The sequence below is a fragment of the Miniopterus schreibersii genome (assembly GCF_964146895.1).
Source record: "Miniopterus schreibersii genome assembly, chromosome: Y".
NCBI lineage: Eukaryota > Metazoa > Chordata > Mammalia > Chiroptera > Miniopteridae > Miniopterus > Miniopterus schreibersii.
The window spans coordinates 469,141-493,641 of NC_138120.1; the positions used below are offsets into that span (position 1 = coordinate 469,141).

The 24,501-nt window shown below is 49.9% G+C and overlaps 1 protein-coding gene across 3 annotated transcripts; it reads left to right on the top strand.

Annotated features, from left to right (window-relative positions):
- Positions 1-23,121, top strand: LOC308552001 (granulocyte-macrophage colony-stimulating factor receptor subunit alpha-like). 3 transcript variants are annotated; one of them, XM_081126942.1, is made up of 13 exons: positions 16-165; positions 936-1,011; positions 6,775-6,876; positions 7,835-7,983; positions 9,100-9,223; positions 12,394-12,523; positions 12,652-12,821; positions 16,779-16,912; positions 18,323-18,352; positions 19,521-19,656; positions 20,898-20,994; positions 21,502-21,568; positions 22,316-23,121. In XM_081126942.1, the coding sequence occupies exons 3-13, from the start codon at positions 6,801-6,803 to the stop codon at positions 22,409-22,411; spliced, it is 1,209 nt and encodes a 402-aa protein (XP_080983068.1). In that variant the 5' UTR covers positions 16-165; positions 936-1,011; positions 6,775-6,800; the 3' UTR covers positions 22,412-23,121. The 3 variants fall into 3 exon arrangements, with proteins under 3 accessions (XP_080983069.1, XP_080983068.1, XP_080983070.1); XM_081126944.1 differs by having other exon boundaries at positions 64-180; positions 22,316-23,110; XM_081126943.1 differs by lacking the exon at positions 936-1,011 and having other exon boundaries at positions 1-165; positions 22,316-23,110.
- The last annotated feature ends 1,380 nt before the right edge of the window (positions 23,122-24,501 follow it).

The following is a 24,501-nucleotide window of genomic DNA, read 5'->3' on the forward strand; positions in this document are numbered from 1 at the left end:
ACGAAAGGAGGAAGCAGGACAGGAAAGGGGAGGTTTGTAGGGAGACACAAAACCCTTGGGTTCACATTTCCTGAATGTAGCCAGCGTTCACTGGGGAGCAGCCCCCGAGGAGCCGCTCGAGAGGACGGTCCGATGTGGACGCATCGGGAGACACAGTGAACCAAGGCAGGTCCATGGCAGGTAGTCGGGGGCATTAGGGTGAGCGGGTCCCCTATTCTGCAGACCTCGAATATGCTGTATATTTTTCTGCTTCTGTTGCTGGGTCAGACTCGAGGTCCCTGGGGACCTCAGGGTGGGAAACGGGAGGGAGGGTCGGTCGGTGCATGAAGGAGGCCCGTTTGGAAAAGGTAAACGGGCAGGGACTCTACCAGCATGTGGTTGCTGCATTTTAAGGCGTCGGCTGCAGGGATTCACCAGGGTGCAGGGGGAGCTCGCCGGCTTCCCCGGGGAGGATTGGAGATGCCCACAGAGGCTGGGACAAATCGGGAAGCGGTGTGTGATCCACGGAGGGAAACAGTGGTCCCTGCAGCTCAGGTAGACACTTTGCTGGCATCGCCTTTATCGCAAAGTCCCCGGTGACTCAGCAGAGCTGGTGGCCAGACGGGGTTAGATTGGTCACCGGGGATGGACCACGGCATTTTATTCGGTGTGTTGTCTGAGAGCACCCTGTAGACAGCCGGGAGCTGGACGTCCGAGGTCGTCCGAGGGTCCCCGCAGAGGGATTCGGCTCGGGCCTGGATTCGACTCGGAGCCTGCGTTGAAGCCGCCTCCCAGGGCCTTCCTGTGGGAGCTTCTGAAATACCCATAGGGCAGATGTAATTCATTTCTGTGACATTCCCAGGACGGGAAAACCTACCAGGGACAGACGGCAGGCGGTCGTCAGGGGCTGGGTCCAGGGAATGACGGTCGCTCATGGGGACTCGATCTCCTTTTAGGGGAAGAAACTGCTCCGGAAGGAGACCGAGGTGATGGTTGGACCTTGCGTGTGTGCCCGGCGCCGCTGACGTCTTGGTGTGTTATTTTAAATTTACTTACTGATTTTTCACAGCGAGAGAGAAAGTGAGAGAGAGAGAGAGAGAGACCTAGATTTGTCCTTCCACTTATTGACGCGTCCTGGCTTGATGATGGCATGTGCCCTGGCCAGAAATAGAACCCGCGACCTTGGCATATTCAGCCGATGGTGTCACCAACTGAGCCATCCGGCCAGGGTCTGAGTTGTGCACTTTGAAAGGGGATGGTTCATGCAACACAGATTTTGCCTCAATTAAAAAAAAACACAAAAACAAACAAGGCAAAATTACAAATAAATCAATGAGATGCCTGGATGTGCCTCTAAAAGGGATACGAGGAGCCCTAGCAGGTTTGGCTCCGTGGTTAGAGCGTCAGCAGGTGGACCGAAGGGTCCCCGGGTTCGATTCTGGCCAAGGGCGCCGACCTCGGTTTCAGGCTCCGTCTCCGGCCCAGGTCGGGGTGCATGCAGGAGGCACCCAATCAATGCGTCTCTCTCCCATCCACGTTTCTCCCTGTCTTCCCCTCGCACCGTCTCTGAAAAGCAATGAAAAAAAAATATATCCTTGGGAGACAATTAAAGCAAAAAGGGGGGGGAGGGTGTAAGGAAAGACAAGGGACAGGGTGACAGGTGCCCAGAGGTGGCACATCTGGGGGCTCCATTCGATCAGAATGCCGTTTATTTCTGAATTTATGTCTGAATGCTCCAGGTGAGGGCCAGGGTACCCCAATCCTTGCCCAAGAGCCCTACGTTATCATGAACCGTTGATTTAAAAAGGGAAACCCCTCGTCCAGATTCGTTTGGGGTATTTGATCACTTGGCGGGGGGGGGGGGGTGTTTGTTTTTTATTTTTTTTTATTTTTTTTTATTTTTAAGTCAAGTTTGGAGAAGTTTACAGCGTTGCCTAATCACGGTCAGAAGTCTGGTTTAGGAGCAGCAAATGGGGAACTGCCCGAAGCATGTAATTTCAGTGAAGTCATTGGGAGGGGGTGTTGCTTTTATTGGAGTGGACGCATATCCGCGGACGCCCACGGCCGTCCCCGAGGCTGAGGTGGCTGTGGCGGCCTCTGAGAAAGGAAAACAAGGGCCCAGGAACTTGACAGGAATGAAAGAAACATGAGGGATGTGGGGCTACAGCCCAAGAGGCCTGAGATGTCCCAGCACAGGGCCCCCCTCCCTGGTCCTCCCCAACCTGACCAAGGGCACCTCAGCTCCAAGGGGCATTTGTACAAACGGCACATGTGGAAATCTGGGCCCGAGAAAGGCGAGATTCGCAAAGGGGCATCATCCCCGAGCGTCCCCGGAGCAGAGACCCCTGCCAAGGCCTGGAGGAAGGCTGGGTGGGGTGGGCCTAGCTGCCCGAAGACGCAGAAACGGGTGCTTGCTTCCCCATCGAGCAAGCACCAGCTCCCTGGGACGCGAAGATGCTGGAACGCGTGGGATGTGTGGCTTTAATTTCCCCTTTGGTTTGAACTGTGCGAGGGGGCGAGCTCAGGGAGGTTGCGAGCAGGGGTCGGAGGCTGGGCGGTGCCCCCCGGGTGCACACACCTGAGTTGGGGAGCCGGGTGGGCATGTCCCCGTTGTCCACCTGCACCAAGCAGAAAGCGGTCAAAGCCCAGGGCCAGCAACGGCGTCAGAGTCTAGAGGAGCTGGTGGGAAGGGAGGCAGGTCCGTGGGGAAACGGGGGGTGTTTAAACATGGAACAAATGGTGCTCTGTTAATATTTAATATTGCAGAGGTTCAGGGGATGCCTGAGAAGAGACAGCTCGGGGGGGCAGAGGGATGGGTGGCCTGGGGCTGGTGGGCCCGGGTGGGCCCCACGGGAGCAGGTGCTTGAGATGCAGGCCATGGGAGCTTGGGAGTCGCCTATAGGCATCGATGTCACCCAGGCGACGCAGGCAAAGGGCTGTCAGCCAGGAGGGGACCCCACTTAGAACGAGGACCGGGCTCTGTGGGGCAGCCTTCAGCGGGGTGCTGGGTCTGGTAGGTGGACAGGGGGGCTCCAGAGAGGGCAGAGGAACCCCCCTGGTGAGGGGCAGGGGTGGGGGGCGTGATGGCTGGGACCCTGAAGGGCAGACGCTGGACGGGACTGGAAAGGAAGGAGGAAGGAAGGAAGGAAGGAAGGAAGGAAGGAAGGAAGGAAGGAAGGAAGGAAGGAAGGAAGGAAGGAAATTATTTGCGGTCATTTGCAACAACAGGCCCTAGAAAACTAATCCCCCAGACCCTGTTTAGACCCACAGAGTCCAGCTACCCAAAGGAATTACAGAAAACAGGGATCGTGGGCAGTAAAGGAGATAGAGGAGCCTCAAAAAAAAAAAAAAATAGGAAACATGGCTAAAAGGCTGAAGTCTTCGGTGCCGCGGAGAGAGAGGAGGGCTGAGCCCAGAGGAACCGAGCGGGGCGGGAGGGTGGAAATACGTAGGATGTAAAACCAGGCCTCACGTCACAGCTCCAGGAACAAGAGCATCAACCAGCCAGAAATAGCATCAGGGACGTAAACGGCCGTGGGCCCTAAGACGCCACCTAAACGGGGCCTGTGGACTGAACAGAGAGCTTTGCCTTTGAACGTGCAGATTTTATAACACTTTTTAAATATATAAATGGTTTTGTTTTGTTTTTTAAATATATTTTATTGATTTCAGAGAGAGGAAAGGAGAGGGAGTGATAGAAACATCAGTGATGAGAGTCATTGATCAGCTGCCTCATGCAGGCCTCGGACTGGGGATCGAACCCGCAACCCGGGCCTGTGCCCTGACCGGGAATCGAACCCCGATCTCCTGGATCCTAGGTCAACGCTCAACCGCTGAGCCACGCCCGGCCTGGCTTTATAACATTTTTAATAGACTTTATTTATTTTTTTAAGTTTTTTGTATTAATTTTTTTTTTAAATATATCTTTTTATTGATTTCAGAGAGAGGAAAGGAGAGGGAGAGAGAGAGACAGAAACATCAATGATGCGAGAGTCATTGATCGAGCCCACAACCTGGGCATGTGCCCTGACCGGGAATCGAACCCTGATCGCCTGGATCCTAGGTCGGCGCTCAACCGCTGAGCTACGCCCGGCCGGGCTGTATTAATTTTTTTAAAAAAATATATCTTTATTGATTTCAGAGAGAGGAAGGGAGAGAGCGATAGAAACATCACTGATGAGAGAGTCATTGATCAGCTGCCTCCTGCAAGCCCCGAACCGGGGATCGAGCCCGCAACACGGGCATGTGCCCTGACCCGGGAATCGAACCCACAACCTTTCAGTTCATGGGACGAAGCTCAGCCAACTGAGCCACACTGGCCGGGGCTCCCTTCCCTTTTTTACCCAGCCCCCCAACCCCTTTCCCATCCGGAGACCATCAGTCTGTTCTCTGTATCTATGAGTCTGTTTCTGTTTTTTAGTTAGTTAGTTTTGTCATTTAAATTCCCGTCCGTCCAACGTGTCTCATCGCGGATAAACGGAGTGGGACGCCAGAGGGACACCCAGGTCCCCTGTACGCAGTTTCCAATTTTAGCATCTCGAATCGCTGCGGTGACTCTGGGATCATTCATGAGCCAGTATGGACACATCATTATTAACTAAAGTCCACAGTAGACATTAGGGTTCATCTTGGTGGGGTACGTTCTGTGGGTTCGGACAAATGCACAAGGACACATAGCCACCATTAGAGCAGTTTCACTGCCCCCAAAACGTCCCTGTGCTCCATCTATTCACCCCTCTCTCCCCCCGACCCCTGGCAGCCAGTGATTTTTTTTTCCACTGACACCATAATTTTGCCATTTCCACAATATCCTAGGGTTGGAATCAGAGTCCGTGGCCTTTTCAGATTGGTTTTTCCTCCGAGAAATATGCATTTAAGTTTCCTCTGTGTCTTTTCATGTACGAACCCCTTTTATTTTCTTCGCCCCCCCCCCACTCTCTCTCTCCTGACGCTATTTAATTGTTGCAAAACTCAAATTTAAAAAGATATAGTACTATCCTAATGGGCCTCTGATACATCGTTTTTATTGTTCTGGTCCCCAAATCCACTCTGATTATGAACAGAGATTGGGAGCCACGAGAAACTAAGCAAAGTGGTGGTGATTTCATCAGAAAGCATCTGAAGGCCTGGCCTGTGTGGCTCAGTTGGAGCATCAGCCTGTAGAGCAAAAGGCGGTGGGTTCGATTCCCAGTCATGGCACACGCCCAGGTTGCAGGTTCGATGCACAGTTGGGGCATGTTGAGGAGGCAGCCAATGGATGTTTCTCTCTCACATCAATGCTCCTCTCTCTCTCTCTGCCCTTTCCTCTCTCTAAAAAAAAAAAAAAAAAAAAAAAATCAATAAACATATCCTCAGGTGAGGATTTAAGAAAGCATCTTAAGGTGACAGTGTGCATGGGCCATGACTTCACGGCTCATCTGGACCTCTAGGCAGTTACGCTTGATTCAAAGTGGGTGTGAGGGTGTCACAGGGTGCTGGGAAGTCCCCATCCATACTGTATGGGAGACATCCTGTTTCAGGAAGTTGAAAGCAGAAGCCAGTGGGTGGGTGGGCCCTGGATTTTCAGTCAGGCTGGCTCAAGAGTAGGAGGTGAATTTAGAGAAATGAAACCTTACCCTGGGAGATGGTCGGGTATCCCCGGGCTCTATTCCTAGACTCAGGCACAGAGAGAAAGATGGGCCCCGGATGTGTGCTGTGTGTAGCCACAGCCAATTCTCGGTCCAGCAGCCTGGCCACACCTCGGCTGTTCACCGTCTCCATCCCTCAGGCAGCATGTTCCTATAAGAGGGCACCCATCCTTGACACTGCTCCAAGCCCTGGGGGAATGGGTCTGGTACCTGTGGGGGGCTGGATAATGTTATCCCAAATCCAATCCCCAAAACCTAATCCCCAAAACCTTTGGAGACATTGCCTTACATAGCGTTTGTACATACACACCCAGGGAGAAGCCCCAGACACAAGCTCTACCTCTGAAAATGAAGAGAGACAGGCCACTGCAGTCTGCTAATCGATCGAGTTTATTAAGGGAAACTTACAAAAAGCATAAGTTTTGGGTGGCTGTAAGATGAGACCCCGTGACTCTTTGCAGGCACCAAAGAATTATAAACGGTCATTGGGGAATAGCCACAGGAAAGTGGTTTATTCAAGTGCTGGCAACCTGAGAAGATGGGGGGCTCTTGTTGCAAAGCCCATCTCCCCACCTCTGTGCAGGTAGAGGTTTTTATGAGGAGAGAGAGGGGAAAGCAGAACAAATGTCAAGCGGAGGGGGGTTGAAAAGTTCTCTACGTGCAGGTCAGCAGATTCCTTTCCGATAAGAAGTTCAAAACTGGTCCATTCTGGTTCTACGTTGAAGGTCAGCAAACCTGCCAGAATTGAGATGACTGGAGATCAGAGTCTGCATCTTCTAAAGTTAGTTCCTAGGATTCTTATACAAACACGCTGTTTATCTACAAGCTACGTATGAGTCAGAGTCAGCATTTACAGAAAGAATGTCAAAGGAGTGGTGGAGTCAGCTACCATTCCCCCCTGTTACAAGAATGAACATCAATTACGATCAGACAGACTCTAAGGGGGGTTTGAAGGAAGCAACTTGCATTCTGACTCAGGTCCAGCTCGGAGGACAGACGGTGGCCACGTCATGAAACAGTCGCTCCCCCATGCATGGCCAAGGGGCTTTGCTGATGGGATGAAGTTAAGGATGTTGACATGTGGGGATTTGTCTCAGATGACCTTGTTAATGTCATTGTCCTAATACTGCTTTCTTTCCTCAAAGTGTGACTCTCTCTCTCCACCCAGCATTTCCCTGTCCCTCAGGCAGTCCCATGGGTCCCCTGGTGAAATCCATCCTGGTCATGGTGCTGCTTGACTCAGCATTCCTCCTGACCCCGGAGCACCAGGGTAAGTGTGCAAACGTGCTTGACTCCCCTCTGCCACTTGCACTTAGGTGACCGGCATCTGGGAACATGTCTCAATCTGTGGGTACAATTTCATTTCGTCCCTAATGTGTGTGTGAATATATATATAATTTCATTAACCTTCACACCAGGATATTTTTTGCATTGTTTTTTACACAGAGCGGAAGGGAGGGAGGGACGGGAAGGGGAGATATAGATAGATAGATGATAGATAGATTAGATAGATAGATGATAGATAGATAGATAGATAGATAGATAGATAGATAGATAGATAGATAGATAGATAGATAGATGATAGATAGATGATGATAGATGATAGATAGATAGATAGATAGATAGATAGATAGATAGATAGATAGATAGATAGATAGATGATAGATAGATAGATAGATAGATGATAGATAGATAGATAGATAGATAGATAGATAGATAGATAGATAGATAGATAGATAGATGATAGATAGATAGATATAGATAGATGATAGATAGATGATAGAAACATTGATGTGAGAGAGACACCAATTGGTTGCCTCCTGCATGCACCCAACTGGGCCAAGGATCAAACCTGCAACCCAGATACATGCCCTTGACCAGGAATCAAACCTGAGACCTTTTGGTGAGTGGGCTGATGCCCTAACCACTGAGCAACACTGGTCAGAGCTTGTTCCTAATGTATATTATGGACCTCCCATGTGACTGACCCCCCCCCCCGCCAGTGCTCTACAAGTGATAAAAGTGAGGTTCAAGGGACCACCATGGTTTAACCTAAAAACCATCAGCAAATGGTGAGACCTGGATCAAGACCCAGGTTGGCCTGAGGACAGGGGAAGGGGAACAGCAAGTCCCAGCCCTGGCCTAAGTTTCGAACACCCGAGATGTGTAGGTTGTGGGAAGTGAGGACAAAAACAGTGATTTCGGGATCTGGTGGCCACATCTTTCAGATCTTCCAACCACGGAACCTATCCCCAGTCCCAGTCTAAACATAAAGTTCGATCCCTGGAGAAGGAACTTGACTTGGGACTGCAGAGAAAACACCACCTCCATCCAATGTGTGATGATTAGCAATGAAAGTGGAGAAGTTATAAAGAAGGTAAGATGGATTTTATATACTCTATTCAGATCCTTTAGGCAGATCTCCTCAGCTTAGAAACCAGGCAACAACAGGTGTGAATGAGAAATACATGATTCGGGACACAATGAGGAACCAGGGTTCTAGCTGCACCAGGGTAGTGTTAGCTCATGTCCAACAGGTGTCCAGTGGCCTGATTCCCTGGGTGACTGAGGAACTCCCTGGAAAAATATCTGATCCTAAAATTAAAGAGACTGCAGCGGCCATGCTCATAGGAAAGGAGCCCCAGCTCAGAGCTTCCATGAGGTCAGACCTAGCAGAGGGAACCAAGGGGAGGGGAGGTGGCACCCTCAGGACGCTTAGCCACCTGAGGAAGGGGAAGTGAGGCTCATTGGAAAGATGGGTGACCCAGAGCAGTAGATGTAGATTCCAAGTGGCTGCTCAAATGCTCCCAGAATTTCAATGGGAACAAACTTCCCCAACAACAGTGGCGAAGAGAGAAAAGTGGTTTATTCTGTGACTCCCAGTTGCTTAGAGAAACTGGCTTCCCTGCCCTCCTTTTGTTTGGTTTGATCCATCAAAGATGGTCCAGACGTAATCCTGAGAAAGAAATAGCATTAACCCTGAGTGTTCAATGAAAAACAAAGTAGCAAACTGACTTGGATACAATGTAAACAGGAAGCCTGTGGAAAGCCTGTGGACTATGAGATAGGACAAGAAAACGCAATATCGTAAAAGAGGGTGCGTTGAGCTCCATGACGTTTAAGGGGGTGTGGGATCTCACTGCTCAAATTGGGCCCCAACAGCATCGCTCGAGAGCATGTTAGAAATGCAGAGTCTCAGGTCCCACCTGGGACGTGCTGAAATAAAATCTGCATCTTAACAAGATCCCTGGTGACATGAGCTCTGTTCTGTGACCTTCTAAACGCTGCTCTGGGTTATCAAGCTGAGGTCCCGCCTGCAAGGTGGCATATGGGCTTCCACCCAGAGGAAGGTACGTGGGGGCGGGGGGGGGGGATTTCGTGCAGGAAGGCAGATGACTTCATGATGTCCGGGAGCTGAGCTAGGAGCTAGCAACATCATGATGAGAAGACAGAGGACGTCCTCCTAATTCATTGGTTAATTGGATCTCTTTAGCTCAAGGAGAAAGAATGTCATTGCACCTTTCAGGATGCTATTCTCCACGAGGGAATCGAGTTCATGGTCACAGTAAATATCAGCCAAAGACAGATTACAGAAAAAGTGTTCTACTCTAACCCAGGTATGAAAAATATCACAGTGACCCCTCTCCACCCTACGAGCGTCAAAGTAGACCCCCCCCTTTTTTTCAGCATTATTGAGATATAATTGAAACATAGGAATTGTTTATATTTAGGGTGCACACGGATGCACTGTGACATGATTTCCACAATCAAGCTGTTAGCATGTCCCATGGTTACCATTTTCTTTGTCTTAGTTATTTGAGACCTACTGTCTCAGCAAATTTCAAGTGAAAAATACATTTATTATTAACTAGATCTTCCCATTAAATCTCCGGAACGTATTCATTCTTGCAAAACTGAACCTCTGTGCCTTTGGTTGTTGCTGTCAATCCTCACTTGAAGATATTTGTTCCATTGTTTTTGTTTGTTTGTTTGTTTGTTGAAAGAGAAGCATCGATGGGAGGGCGACACGTCAATTGGTTGCCTCCTTCATGGTCTCCTACCAGGGCCGGGGATCGAACCTGTAACCCAGGTCCGTGCCCTTGACTGAGATTCAAACCCAAGACTCCCTGGTGCACGGGCCGGGGCTCTAACCACTGAGCACACAGGCCAGGGGTAACCTTTGCTCGTTTTGACCAATATCTTCCCATTTTCCCCTCCCTCCCCATCTCACCATTCTACTCTGTATTTCTGTGAGTTTAACTCTTTTACATTTTATATATGTGAGATGATACAGTATTTGTCTTTTCTCTGTCTGATTATTTTACCTTCCAAATCCATCCATGTTGTCCCAAATGGCAGGATTTCTTTTTTTTTTTTTTTTTTTTCATGGCTGAATAATATTCCATTGTCCATAGGTACCACATTTCTTATCCATTCATCTATCAACGGACAATGAATTTGTTTTCATTTCTCGGCGATGGTAGAAGACTCCCCAATGAACATGGGTCGTGCAATAACCCTTTAAGATGCAGATTTCGTTTTCTTTAAATAAATACTCAGAAGCGAGATTGCTCAATCATCCTGGAGTTCTATTTTGAAGAGTTTGAGGAACTGCTTGGTTCTACATAGTGACAGGATGAATTTACACTTCCACCAACCGTGCACAGAGAGTTCCCTTTTCTCCACATCTTCACCCACACTCCTTATCTCTTGTCTCTTTTTATATATATATATATATGTTTTTATTGATTTTTAGAGAGAGAGGAAGGGAGAGGGAGAGATAGAAACATTAATGATGAGAGAGAATCATCGATCGGCTGCCTCTTGCACGCCCCCTACTGGCGATCAAGGCTGCAACCTGGACGTGCGTCCTGACTGGGGAGTGAACTGAGACCTCCTGGTTCACAGGTGGACGCTCAACCACTGAGCAACACTGGCCGGGCTCTCTTGTCTTTTTTATAAGTCATTCAAACAGATGTCAGATCCGATTGTAGTTTTTATTCGCATTTCCCTGGTGAGGAGTGATGTTCAGCACCATTTTTTTCTTGTACCTTTTTCGACATCTCTATGTCTTCTTTGAAAAAATGCCTATTCAGGCCCTTTACCCATTTTTGTAATCAGATGATTTGGGTGTTTTCTGCTTTGTTTTCTCTGGCTGAAGTTTTTATAGTGCACAAATATTTTCTCCCATTCCACAGGTTGCCTTTCACTAGGGGGATTGTTTTCTTTGCTGTGCAGGAGGAGCCTTTTAGGTTGGTGCCATCCCAGCTGTCTCTCTTTTTGTGGGGTTTGGGGGTTCGTTTTTGTTGTTCTTACTTAAAGAGAGGGGAAGGGAGAGAGAAATATCGTTGTAAGAGAGACACATCGATGGGTTGCCTCCCGCACGCACCCCAACCGGGGCCAGGGAAGAAACCTTCAACCCAGGTGTGGGCCCTTGACCAGAAATCAAACCCGAGAACCTTTCGGTCTGTGGGCTGCTGCTCTAACCACTGAGCCACGCCAGCCCGGGATACATGCCTATTTTTATGCTCGTACCATACTGTTTTGATTCCTGTGGCTTTGTAATCTATTTTGAGATCAGAAACCGGGGCGCCTCCGGCTTTGTTCTTCTTTCTCAATATTTCATTGGATGTGTGGAGATTTTTGTAGTTCTCTATACATTTTAGGGTATTTTTTTTCCTATTTCTCTACTGAATGCCATTGGGATTTTGATAGGGATTGTATTGATCTATGTACAATCTATACTGAGTAGTATGAACATTATCACAAAATTAAATATTTCAATCCATGAACATGGGATGTCTTTCCATTTTCCTGTGTGTTCTCTCATTTCCTTCAACAGCGTTTTGTAATATAGTGTTTTCCGAGGCACTTTATTTTTGTTGTTGTTGCTATGGTGAGTGAATTTTTTTCTTCACTTCTTTTTTGGATCGGTCGTTATCCGTGTGTAGAAACGCCGCTGATTTCTGTACGCTGATCTGGTATCCTGCAACTTGACTGAATTTATTAGGTCTTTTTTAAAAACTATATATATCTTTATTGATCTCAGAGAGAGGAAGGGGGTGAGAGAGAGAAATAGAAGCATTGATGATGAGAGTCATTGATCGGCTGCCTCCTGCACATACCCTGCTGGGAATCGAGCCCAGAACCCAGGCAGGTGCCCTGACCGGGAATCGAACCTCCTGGATCAACCTCTGAGCCACACCAGTCAGGCCTCAGTGTCTTTTGCTTGTTTATCTAGTCTTTAGGGTTTTCTACACCTATGATCACACCATGTGCAAACACTGATATGTTTACGTTCTTCCTCTCTGATTTGTATTCTTTCCTTTATTTTTTTTTCTTACCTAATTGCTCAAACTTCCAGAACCCAGTTAAATAGAGGTGGCCATCGTGGGCACCTCTGCCTTGCACAGGGTCTGAGAAGGGATTGTTTCCGTTTTCCTCCGTTGAGTACGATGTTAGCTATGACCGTTTCATATTTGATTTTTATCGGGTTGAGGTCAAGTTTCTTCTGTACCTATTTTGTTGAGTATTTTACGTGCTGTTTTTTTTCATCATGAATGGAAGTTGAATTTCATCACATGGTTTTTCTGCCTTTATTGCAATGAACATGTGGGTTTTTTTCTATTGCATTCTGTTTTCTATTGCATTGAGTTTAAGAAGGATTAGTACGACGGCTTCTTTGATGATTGACTTGATGGACATTCAAATCACGAAGCCATCTGGTCCACCCCCTTTTGACCTTCAGGTGTAAATTATTATTATTTTTTTTTTGGTCTCTCCCCAGGTGGCAAGGACACAGGGGCACAAAACGTCTCCTGTTTCATCTACAACGTGGATTTCATGAACTGCACTTGGGCCAAGGGTCCGGCAGCCCCTGATGACGTCCAATATTTTTTGTATATCCAAGACTTAAAGTAAGTGTTGACCCCATGCAGTCAACCATGAGAAACGCGGTGAAGAAAGAAAGAGGGGGAAAAAAAGAAAAAAAAGAAAAAAAAAAAAAGCCCTGATGGTTGTCCGAACACCCTTTGGAATCTTACAGGAGAAGGGAAAGACACTGTCCCCGTTACGTAAAAGACGCGGGGACCCACGTGGGATGTCACCTAGAAGGCGCCTCAGAATTGTTTTCTCACATTTACATCGTGGTGAACGGTACCAGTCAGAAAGCAGACATCCAGTTCTTTGATAAGCTTTTGATGTTAAAGAAAATAGGTAAGAACGAGGGCCTGGGATTGAACCACAGCTTATAAATCAAACACCATTTGTGTTGAAATCAGCGTACATTTCCTGGGGACTTAAAATGACCTCAGGAGTCTGAGGTCACGGTCTCCCAGGCCTGAGTTCCCTCCAGAGGCTCCAGGGGAGGGTCTTTCCTGCCTCTTCCAGCTTCTGAAACTCCAGACGTCCCCGGGCTGGTGGCCACCTCCCTCCCGTCTCTGCCTCCGTCTCCACGTGGCTTCTCCTCTGTGTCCGTGTCTCTGCTTCTGTCTCTTATAAGGACCCTACCCTTGGGTGTCAGGCCCCCCCGATCCAGACGACCTCATCTCAAGGCCTTCCCTTCATCCCGTCTACAAAGACCCTGTCCCCAAGTAGGGTTACATGTAATAATAGAAGCTACTTATTTTAGGGCCTGCCAAGACGATGGATGCTTCCTCTGTGTTTGTTTTTTTGATTCTCTAGAACGATATGGCCATATACTCAGGACGGATTGCAAGGAAAGGGCCTCCCCTCTGCTTTTATTCTGAATCGAACACAGTGACGGATGACCGGTGGCCTATTGAGGTAGCAGAGGTCCTCCGGGTGCCCTTACAGCCCCAGGCCCTGGCAGGACACACCCCAGACACACAGGGATTTTGCCTGCAATCGACAGCAATCTCCCTCCAAGCACCTTCAGTAAAAAAGGGTGGGTAGGAAATGGGCTATGCTGGCCCCTTCATGCTCCATGTGGGAGCAGGCCCACTATCTCTCCCCTTATTTGGGGAGGGGTGCAGTGACACATCTCCCCAAACGAGAGAGACAGACGCCCTGGCAAAGCAAGCACAGCAGATTCTAGACTAGATCCTGCAAGTGAGCTGCAGGGGTCCCCCGCCTGCTTGCTCTGCCCTCCCTGGTTGGGCCCAGACGTGCGTTCAGAATCTGCCCAGCCGCTCTGTAGGATAACCCTTAATAATTTTCAAGTCCCGTGGCCCCTCTCACCAAGTCCCAGAGCGGGCAGGTGAGTTGGATAGTCACAGGGAAAATAGGGAGACGGGTTTCATAGGAAAATTGGTTAAATGCCAGTTCTCCCCTTAACCCCCTGGGGTTCGACGCCTCCGGGCTCACCTGTCCGGGCACCTTCTGCTGTTTGCACCTGGGCAGGTGGCAGGTGTGCTTGCTAAGCCCGCCTCTTTCTAGCTGCATTTCCTGCAGGGTCAGGCTGCTCCTCGCTGTAGGAAAAACATCTCCCTGGGTCCTTCTTTCAAAAGAATCCCTGTCGCCTTTTTCCATGTTTCTGATGTTTTTACTTAAGCCAAGAAATCCAACCGTTAATTGAAAGTATAATCCTGTATTATTGGGATCTAGGCTAAGCAATCAAGTACTTGGCACTGAGCTCCTAAAACTCTAGGAATTTCCTGTAAGAAGAGTGAAAATGGTTTCTTTTTTTATGTGGAGGAAGTGACTTTTGGAAAGTCCCAAAGATGGGGGGCAAAAAAACCCAAAAAAAACCCAAAAACACCCCACACGTGATTCAAGGGAGGGGGAGGGGCTGGTGAATGAATTCAATCACCAATGACCACTAATATTTTTTAAAGATTTTTTATTGAATTTTTAAAATATGTTTTTATTGTTTTTTTGGTGGTTTTCTTTTTTTTTTTTTTTTTTTAGAGAGAGACAGGAAGGGAGAGGGAGCGAGAGAGAGAAACATTGATGAGAGAGAAACATCCATGGGTTGCCTCTTGCACGCCCCCTGCTGGGGATTGAGCCTGCAACCTGGGCATGTGCCCTGATGGGGAATCGAACCGGTGACCTCTTGGTGCATGGACGATGCTTAACCACTGAGCCACGTAGACCAGGCTTGATTTCTTTATAAAGAGAGAGAGAGAGAGAGAGAGAGAGAGAGAGAGGGAAACATTGATGGGAGAGCGTAACATTGATGAACTGCCTCTTGTGCGCCCCCTACTGGGGAGCAAGCCTGCAACCTGGGCATGTGCCCCAATGGGGAATCAAACCTGCAACCTTTCAGTGCAAAGGACCAGGCCCGACCCACTGAGCCACACTGGCCAGGGCATCTATGACCCCTGATTTAATCAGATGCATCAATGCAATCAAGCCTTAATAAAAATTTTAAAAGATCGGGTTCATGGAGCTTCTGGGCTGGGGGGCATGTGGGGATTCGGGGAGACCGGTGCTTTCTTTCCTCTGAGCTTGGAAACGCAGGCTTCCAGGGACAGCACCTGTTGGGTTCTATGGGATCAGGTCTGTCCAATAGAGATGTGGATCCCAGGGGGGTCGTCTATCGTCCCAAGAGGAGCCTCCCTTGGCCAGGTTGTCCAAACATAACCTTAAAAGGTTCCAATCACAAGTCAAGTCTCTGTGTTTCAAATGGAATGAACGTCAGTTTAAACGTGGAGCCAGACAGGTACCGATTTGTATTCCTCAATCCCTTCCCCTCTTTCCTTCATCCCTCCCAACCCCCCTTCCCCATCTGGCAACCATCAGTCTGTTCTCTGTGCCTACGAGTCTGTTCCTGTTCCGGGACTAGATTTACGGAGGGGTGGGGGTCACTTCATAAGTTATAGAAATGTCTAATCACACCTGAAACTAATATAAGATTGTATGTCCACTGTAATTGAAAATTGTTTTTAAAAGATAGAATCAGGCCTGGCCGTTGTGGCTCAGTGGTTGAGGGTCAACCTATGAACCAGGAGGTCACAGGTTCGATTCGGGGTCAGGGCACATGCCCGGGTTTGGGGCTCGATCCCCAGTAGGGGGCGAGCAAGAGGCAGCCCATCAATGACTCTCTCATCATTGATGTTTCTCTCTCTCTCCCTCTGAAATCAATAAAAACATATTAAAATAAAAAATAAAAATAAAGGGAATCAGATACAGGGCTCCTATCGTGTTTATTGCTGGAACCGCTGTAGGGGCACGATTGATTGAACCTCCATTTCTTGTTGGAGCACGCTGGTTGGTCTTTTCAGACGTGCATCTGCTGCCCCAGTTGGAAACTATGCCTTTGCTGTCCCCATGTGGACCCTGTTTCCCCCATGCCCCTCACTTCGGGGCACCCCACAGCCTGCCGACGGTCCTGTGTCCACATACTGAGCCTACAGAGATGACGCCTCCCTCTTTTTAGAACCCAGAACTTTCCAAGATAGCTGTCGTTCCCCCCACCCACCCTGGGCCACTGGGAATTGGTGGGCATTGTTTGTTTGGTTTTTGAGTTTTGTCTTTTTCCCAGCACCCTGTCCCAAGCTGGCCTCTTGGGGACCCTTCCATATGCCTCACAGTAACTTCTCTTACAAAGCCAACCCCTCCTGATCCCATAGTTTGCCCCAGGCCTCTAAAGCTTATAGGCATCTCATGAGCGTGTCTTCAGGCCTCCAAATGCATCACTGCCTCCCTCCCTGGGCCTCCTGGAACCCAAACTTCCTGTGCTCAGCACGCCTCAGCCCGTCAATCATTGTCCCCTTGGGACCTGTAGGAAGTGACCGTCAATGAAAGTCTGGCAGAAAGGGTCTCACCTCCAGGTCTTCACCTCTGGGGTCTCACTTCCAAGATCTTCACATCTAGTGTCTTCACCTCCAGGATCTCACCTCCAGGGTCATCACCTCTAGGGTCTTCTCCTTGGGGATCTCACTTCCATGGTCTCGCCCCCTGGGTCTCATTTCTTGGGACTCACCTCCCAGGTCTTCACTTCTGGGGTCTCACTTACAAGATCTTCACGTCTTGGGTCTTCACCTCCAGGATCTCACCTCCATGGTCTCGCCCCCTGGTTCTCACTTCTTGGGACTCACCTCCAGGGTCTTCACCTCCAGGGTTTCACCTCCAGGGTCATCACCTCCAGGGTCTCACCTCTGGAGTCTCACCTCTAAGGTCTCACCCCCAGAGTCTCCCCTCTGAGGTCTCGCCTCCATGGCAAGGAGAAAGCACTCTGGCTCAGGGGTGCATCCTGGATTCTCCTTACAGAAATATACAACCCACCCAGAAATATCACCGTCCACTGCAACAGATCCCACTGCCTCATCCAGTGGGAAAAGCCGAGGACACGCCTGAGACTGCCCAACTCGGAGTTCCAGTACCAGCTGGACATCCACAGACAGGTGAGCAAGCACTGCTCCATGCAGGGCGCTGGGCCTCAGAGAGCTTGATGGTGACCCCAGGACTCAGTGTGAGGGCCAGGGTCACAGGAGAGGGTGGGTGATGCAACTGTAATGAGTGCAGGGTGGAGCGGTGGTAAGGAGAGGTGTCCTTGACCTGAGGACCACCGTGCCAGCAGCTTCAAAGAGACAGACACAAAACAAAGCATCCATGAAAGTCTTCGAGGTGAAGTTGGAGATTCAGAAACAGAATCAAGAGAGCCAATAGTTATATGTCCACCTGGCCCCAGTGTAGACAAGAAGGAACCTCTGCTTCATGTCCACCTGGATTCAGTGTAGACAAAGAGGAACCTCTGCTCCAGGTCCACCTGGACTCAGTATAGACAAAGAGGAATCTCTGCTCCATGTCCACCTGGACTCAGTGTAGACAAGGAGGAACCTCTGCTCCAGGTGCACCTGGACTCAGTGTAGACAAAGAGGAACCTCTGCTCCATGTCCACCTGGACTCAGTGTAGACAAAGAGGAACCTCTGCTCCAGGTCCACCTGGACTCAGTGTAGACAAGAAGGAACCTCTGCTTCATGTCCACCTGGATTCAGTGTAGACAAAGAGGAACCTATGCTTCATGTCCACCTGGATTCAGTGTAGACAAAGAAGAACCTCTGCTTCATGTCCACCTGGATTCAGTGTAGACAAAGAGGAACCTATGCTTCATGTCTACCTGGATTCAGTGTAGACAAAGAGGAACCTCTGCTCCAAGTCCACCTGGATTCAGTGTAGACAAAGAGGAACCTATGCTTCATGTCCACCTGGATTCAGTGTAGACAAAGAGGAACCTCAGCTCCAGGTCCACCTGGACTCAGTGTAGACAAAGAGGAACCTCTGCTCCAGGTCCACCTGGACTCAGTGTAGATGAGCAGGAGGTCTCTCACCACTGCCCACCTGTATTATTTTTTACAATATGTTTTTATTGATTTCAGAGAGAAGAAGGGAGAGAGAGAGGGAGAGAGACAGAAACATCAATAACAAGAGAGAGTCATGGATCGGCTGTCTCCTGCATGCCCCCTTCTGGGGATTGAGCCCACAACCCATGCACATGCCCTGACTGGGAATCAAACCTCCTGGTTCATGGGCCATCACTCAGCCACTGAGCTACACCAGCCAGGGCATCCACCGGGATTTTAATGAGGTTCCAACTCCTGCTCAGGTCCCAGAAGAATACATGGTTAGTCCTTTGGACCAGTTCCATCCCTCTCTATGTGGTCACCTCCAGGGCAGCAATGGACAGACATTTAGCCCTTTGCTCGGCTCTTTTGGTTCCCCGGACACTCCCCAAAGGGTAGAATGGACAAAACTTCAGCAAAAACTTTGAAATGGAGAAAAATTAACTTAATCTGTTCTTTTGTTTCTCTAGAACAGTATGGAACACGGTGACAATCAACTGGTGAGTTGACCCTCTGACCCCCAACATCCCCCTTGGAGCTTCATCAGAGTTACCGTCTAGTCACTAAAGTAGGGACCTTCCAATGGCCCCTCTGGGTGGGGTCTCATCTCGGTGGCTCACGTGTCCTGTCCCAATTGTTCAAAGTACTTACAACATCCCGCTGATCTTCACTTCCTATTCCGCCTCCATCCACGTTGGTCGAGAAGATGTCCCTCCCTCCCGGCTGGTGTGGCTCACTGGTTGAGCGTTGACCCATGAACCAAGAGATCCCCAGTTCGATTCCTGGTCAAGGCAGGTGCCCGAGTTGCAGACTTGCCCCCCAGTAGGGGGCGTGTGCTGGAGGCAGCCGAGGGTGTTTCTCTCTCATCATTGATGTTTCTCTCTCTCTCTCTCTGAAATCAATAAAAACATTGAAAAAAAAGGAGAGAAAGAAAACATTCCTTTGAGTGCTAAGGAGAGTACCTCTTCCATCTGAACTCATCTACAGGTCGATCTCCAAGGCACATCTTGGTGACATTGAGTCTCACTGCCACTCTGACCTCAGGACCATCTTGCGAGGAACTTGAACTCGATGTTTAGTATGCCCCCCCCACCCCGGGACCTTATCTAATCTCTGGGTTGTTCATATCGCTTTAGCCGGTGGGAAAAAAAATTCTGCATCTATATTTACGATCCTAGAAGCCGCAAGGGGAGGTTTTTTGGTGAATGGATGAATCACTCATTGTAATGATTCACTCAAGCTCTCCTCGGAAGTCTTCAGGGGGTGAAGACCTATGTGAATTTTGGAAAGCACGTATTTTTTTAAAATATATTTTTATTTATTTAATTTTTTTTTTTTTTTTAGAGAGAGAGAGAGAGAGAGGGATGAGAGAGAACCATTGATTGGCTGCCTCCTGCGCGCCCCCTACTGGGGGTCAAGGCCACAACCAGGGCTCGAGCCCTGATGGGGAATCGAACCGGTGACCTTTTGGCTCGCGGGACAATGCTCGACCACCTGAGCCACACCCGCCAGGGCAAAAGCATGTCTTTCTAGACAGTGCCGTGATGAAATGGTTTCATTTTGGTGGCAGAATCTTCCTTTTCATTCGACAACTTTCACGCATCTCCGCAACCCCTTCTTTGCTCAACGCAGGGGACCTCTCTCTCTAACTTTCTTCCCTCTCCGAAGGTTGAGGTGTTTGGTACTTCGGGAAATAAATACAACTTTCTGAGCCCTCAGCCCAGAGCCAGACACACTGTGCAGATACGGGCCGCGGACTACAGGATCCTTCTGTGGGGTGCCTGGAGCCATCCGGCTGAGTTTGGTATGTATCCCTCCTGGGAGTCTCATTAGAGATGGCCGGCGCCCTGACTTCATCTCAGAGCCATTCCAGGAGGCTCGGGAGCTGGAGGAATCCCTGTGCGAGATCTCCCGGGGCGCCCTAGCTGGTTTGGCTCAGTGGTGAGAGCGTCGGCCTGCAGACTGAAGGGTCATGGTTGTGATTCCCCGACAAGGGCACGTACCTGAGTTTCAGGCTCCATCCCCGGCCTCTATCAGGATACGTGCGGGAGGCAATTAATCAATGTCTCTCTCTCACATCGATGTGTCTCTCTCTCTCTCTCCCTTCCACTCCCTAAAAAAATAAAATAAAATAAATGAAAAAAAAAATCTCCCTGGCACTTAATAAAGGCTCACAGGCCGGAGCCCTCCTGAGGAAGGGACGCACAAGAGCCCTCCTAATGTCCACACCCCAGCAGGAAATAACCACTCCTGGTCACATCAGACAGTCACCAGCCTCGGCCCCTGAAAGGCAGCATCTAAATGGGGTCTGTTTCCTCCTCGTGAGGAGCGAGCTGTTCCAGGAAATAAATTAACAACAGATGGGCCTGGCTTCCTGCCTCCGGCTTTCATTACTTGGCAAGAATTAAGCGGTTTGGACCTAACGCCAATCTGGTACTTAAGAAGTTTCCGCTCCACCGCTCCCTGGAAAGTTTCAAAGGTTTTCAGTGTTCAGCAAACGTTGATTTTTATTTTTTATTTTTCTGATCCACGGTCCGTGACTTTTATAACCACCAGAGTAGAATTTATATGGAATATATAGTCAGCAATATTTTTAAAAGACAAGTTTATTGATTCTTAGAGGGGGAGGGAGAGAGAAACATCAGTGATGAGAGTCATTGATCGGCTGCCTCTTGCACGCCCCCTACTGGGGATCGAGCCCACAAACCAGGCCTGTGCCCTGACCGGGAATCGAACCGGCGACCTCTTTGTTCATAGGTCGACGCGCAATCACTGAGCCACACTGGCCAGGGCTTGTGTCCATTTTTAAGCTGGGTCATCGGTCTTTGTTTGCAACATTCTCAGAATTTATATGTTTGGGGGACTCGCGCACACAGGGTCTTTTTGTCCCATGTTTGAGCATGTGTTTTGCAAAGGTTTCAGGATTGCGTTCTTTCCTTTAGATTATTGCCCTCCAGCTCTGGGTGTTTGTTCTTTGACTAGCCAGGGAAAGAGGTGGCCCCATGTTGCTTGTTCACCCCCTGGTGTGTCCCTTTCTGTCCCCAGGATCCGGAGAATGGGGCCCCAGCAATGTGCCTATCTATGTCCTGGTGATCCTGGGCACCCTCTTCTGCGTCCTGGTCCTCAGCTTCGTTTTTAAAAGGTAACCCCAGCCCAGCTGGTGTGGCTCAGTGTTTAGAACATCAGCCTGCACACCAAAGGGTCACGGGTTCGATTCCCGGTCATGGGCAAGAACCTGGGCTGCAGGTTTGATCCCCGGTCCCAGTCGGGGGCCCTGTAGGAGGCAACTCATCGATGTGTCTCTCACATCAATGTTTCTCTCTCTCTCCCTCTCTCCCCCCCTCTTCCCTTCCACTCTCTCTGAAAAGCAATGGAAAAAATATCCTCAGGCAAAGATTAGCAAAAAATCAGAAAAGACCCTCGGGGTCGCCACTCTGTATTGCAATAGCATCTCCTATTTTCTGTTTCCTGCGAGTTGAGCGTATCTTTTTCTGACGTTTAAATGACATTGTCCTGGGGAGATGGTTCCGGATGCTTCTCAGGGTGGTGGTAAGAGGGTAGGACAGCCGTCCCCATTGGCCACCAGGAGCATCTCCACCCTCTGCGTTCATTCATCACTTTTTTTTTTTTTTTTTTTTGGTTTCACCAGGTTTGTTGGGACACCAATTCCAAGAATCAAAGATAAATTGAGCAATAACCATACAACTGACGACGAGGTTCGTATGGGGAGGGGCCCAGGGCCTCTGCAGCAAATGTCCTGTCACCTCCTACGTCCATGTCTCGTCAAGGAGGGGGCTACAGGATGTGGCCGTGTCCAGCTCGGTGGCCTTGTCCTGGGGTCAGGAGTTAGGTCTTCTCTAGGAGCCGAGTCTGGGGAGATTAAAGACACACACATAGGAAGGAGTCTGGCTTGATCGCCTGGAGGAAAGGCCAGGAGGGGGTGAAGTATGACTCAGAACAGGGGGACCTCCACTCCGGACACCCCATGGAGGGCCCTCCTCAAGGGCCACTCTCCCCGGGGCAGCGACCATGCCTTTTTCTTGCTGGTGGTTCAAGCTCTGTCCCGTGGCCACCCCACAGTGGGCTCTCCATTGTCTTCAGCCACCAGTTCACGGCTTGCTCACTCCATCACTGACCTGGATATCTATCTGGTCATTATCATGAGCCCATGCCCTGGCCCCTGGTTCCCAGGGATCTCCAGGGTCCTATCTACCTCATGTCACCAGCATGAGCCCCTTCCCCTGTTTTCCTCTCCAAGCTCCCTCCTGCCCCAGGACCTTTGCACCTGCAGCATCCTACATCCCATCTCCCATTCACAAGCCCTCCGCACAGGCGGTCCAGCTCATGGGTGGGCTACAAGGTCCCCCCTGTAGACCCGTGTGGGGTTTCTATCTACAATCCCCACCACCAGCTCACCGGGCTCCTGCAAAACCTGACACCCTCCTTTCTTTCTCCCTCCCCAGATCATCTGGGAGAAATTTACTGTAGCAACCACAAAAGGTGACCACGAAGAGATCCTGGCAGTAAGAGAGGTCGGGGAGTCCACAGCCAGCGTGTGAATTGCATTGTTTCGAGCATTGGCAGAGCTTTCTATTTTTTTACTTCTGTGAACCTTGACTAAAAACAATAATAATAATAATAGAAAATCCTGCTAAGAAGGGCTCCTGATGACTAACTGAGCTCAAATTATAAAAATAAACACCAAAAAAACAGAAAACAAACAAACAAAAGAGCCAAGCTGCCAATTCTACACAAGGAGCCTCTAGCCCAACCTTTCAGGGAGAAACCAGCACCCAACTGCCCCCCTGCCCCGGGTTCCTGCCACCTAAGCCCGCCCCTCCCAGACCAGCACCTGGCGGCCTATTTCCATCAATGACACTGAGACTTCCCCCGGCCAATCAGAGCTGAGCAATTATATCCCCCATCAGCATCTTCAGCGACCAATCAGAGCCGCTCTATTCTGACCAATCAGGACAGTGCCTTCGGGGCCAATCAACTTCAAGGATTGGGAGCCCTCATTTGCATGAGGATGGACCAATCCGGGACCGGGGGCGGGGACTTGGGTCTCAATAGGGCCCCCTGCCTGCTGGCTCAGGAACGTCCTTTCCTTTCCACCTGGAGGCTGTGTCTCCCCAGGTGAGTTTGAAGCCAGGCAGGGGCCCCAGGTGAGTTTAAAGCCGGGCAGGGGCCCCAGGGCTGCCTCACAGCCCAGATGTATCCCAGTGGAGCTGTTTTGCACTGAATAAAGATCCCTTCCCCACCCCACCCCAAATTGGGGGTTCCTGTTGGTGTTGAATTGGCCCCCATAACCATTTGCTCGGGCCGGTGTGTCTCAGTGGTTAGAGCGTCAGCCTGAGGACTGAAGGGTCCCAGGTTCGACACCGGCCAAGGGCACCTACCTCGATTGCAGGCTCAGCATGTGCAAGAGGCCTGTCCCCACTGCTTAGGACCAAAGGACCTTGCATCTCTACAGGGCCCCACCAGTCCATGTCTGCTTTGTCAACTTGCCTGGTGACAGCCCCTAATTGTGTCCTTGCCTCCGAGGCTTCCCGGCACCAGCACCCTTTCCAGTTCTATTGGGAAGTGTCCCTTCTGACCTCCATGTGTGACAGAAGCCGCTGCAGGGGCCACTCAGTGCCACCCAGATGGGCCGTGTCTGGCAGCCTCCACCCCCTGGTGTGACCTTATGGCTCCCGGAAAGGTGCCCCTGTTCACCCTGGTCGGTGTGGGTCACTGGTCGGAGCGTAGGTCTGCACACCAAAGGGTCACGGGTTCGATTCCCGGTCAAGGGCATGTACCTGGGTTGCAGGTTCAATCCCCGGCCCTGGTCAGGGAGCGTGTGGGAGGCAACTAATCAATGGGTCTCTCTCTCTTTCACTCTTTCTGTAAAGCAATGGGGGAAAAATTCTCGAGTGAGGATTTTTAAAAAAGGGGGAAGCAACCGATGTGTCTCAGTGGCTGAGCATCGGCCTATGATCCAGAAGGTCACAGTTTGATTCCCGGTCAGGGCACATGCCCGGGTTTCGAGCTCGATCCCCAGCAGGGGGCGTGCAGGAGGCAGCTGATCGATGACTCTCATCACTGATGTTTCTCTCTCTCTCCCTCTCCCTTCCTCTCTCTGAAATCAATAAAAACATATTTAAAATTAGAAAACTAAAATAAAAAATGAAAGGTGCCCCTGCTCTCCCACAAGGACAGTTGCTGCAGATGGAGACTTGGGGAACTTGCTGAGCTTGGCTTTGCTCCACAGGATGAGCGAGGGACGTGGGGAGGTCTTATGATCGCTCCCCACGTCCTGTCTCCGAGGCAGAACATGTGTTTCCCTCAAGGGCCCTCTGGGGCCAACTTTGCATCCGGTATCACACTACATGCTGGTTCCTTCCCTAGCTCAGCAGATATGTATGTCCTCAGGGGGCCCTAGAGACAAGTAGGCGGCGGGAAGGGGAGCAGAGATAAATTCCTGCCATGGGAAGGGTCTGAGTGTGGATTCCTCACAGCCTGGCCTTGAATCCCAGGAGGGACGCTTTCACTTTCTGAGGTTAGACTCCTGGGGTGCAAAGCTGGGGTCGGCCTGTCACAGCTGTGTGACCTCAAGCAACTGGCTCACCCTCTCTGTGCTTCCAAGTGGTGCATCTATGAAATGGGTTTG

Coding starts and splice junctions, on each gene's coding strand:
- LOC308552001 (XM_081126943.1), top strand. CDS start 6,801: ATGGGTCCCCTGGTGAAATCCATCCTGGTCATGGTGCTGCTTGACTCA. Junction 12,822..16,778: donor TTTGATGTTAAAGAAAATAG/GTAAGAACGAGG, acceptor TTCTCCTTACAG/AAATATACAACCCACCCAGA. Junction 20,995..21,501: donor CTCAGCTTCGTTTTTAAAAG/GTAACCCCAGCC, acceptor TGGTTTCACCAG/GTTTGTTGGGACACCAATTC.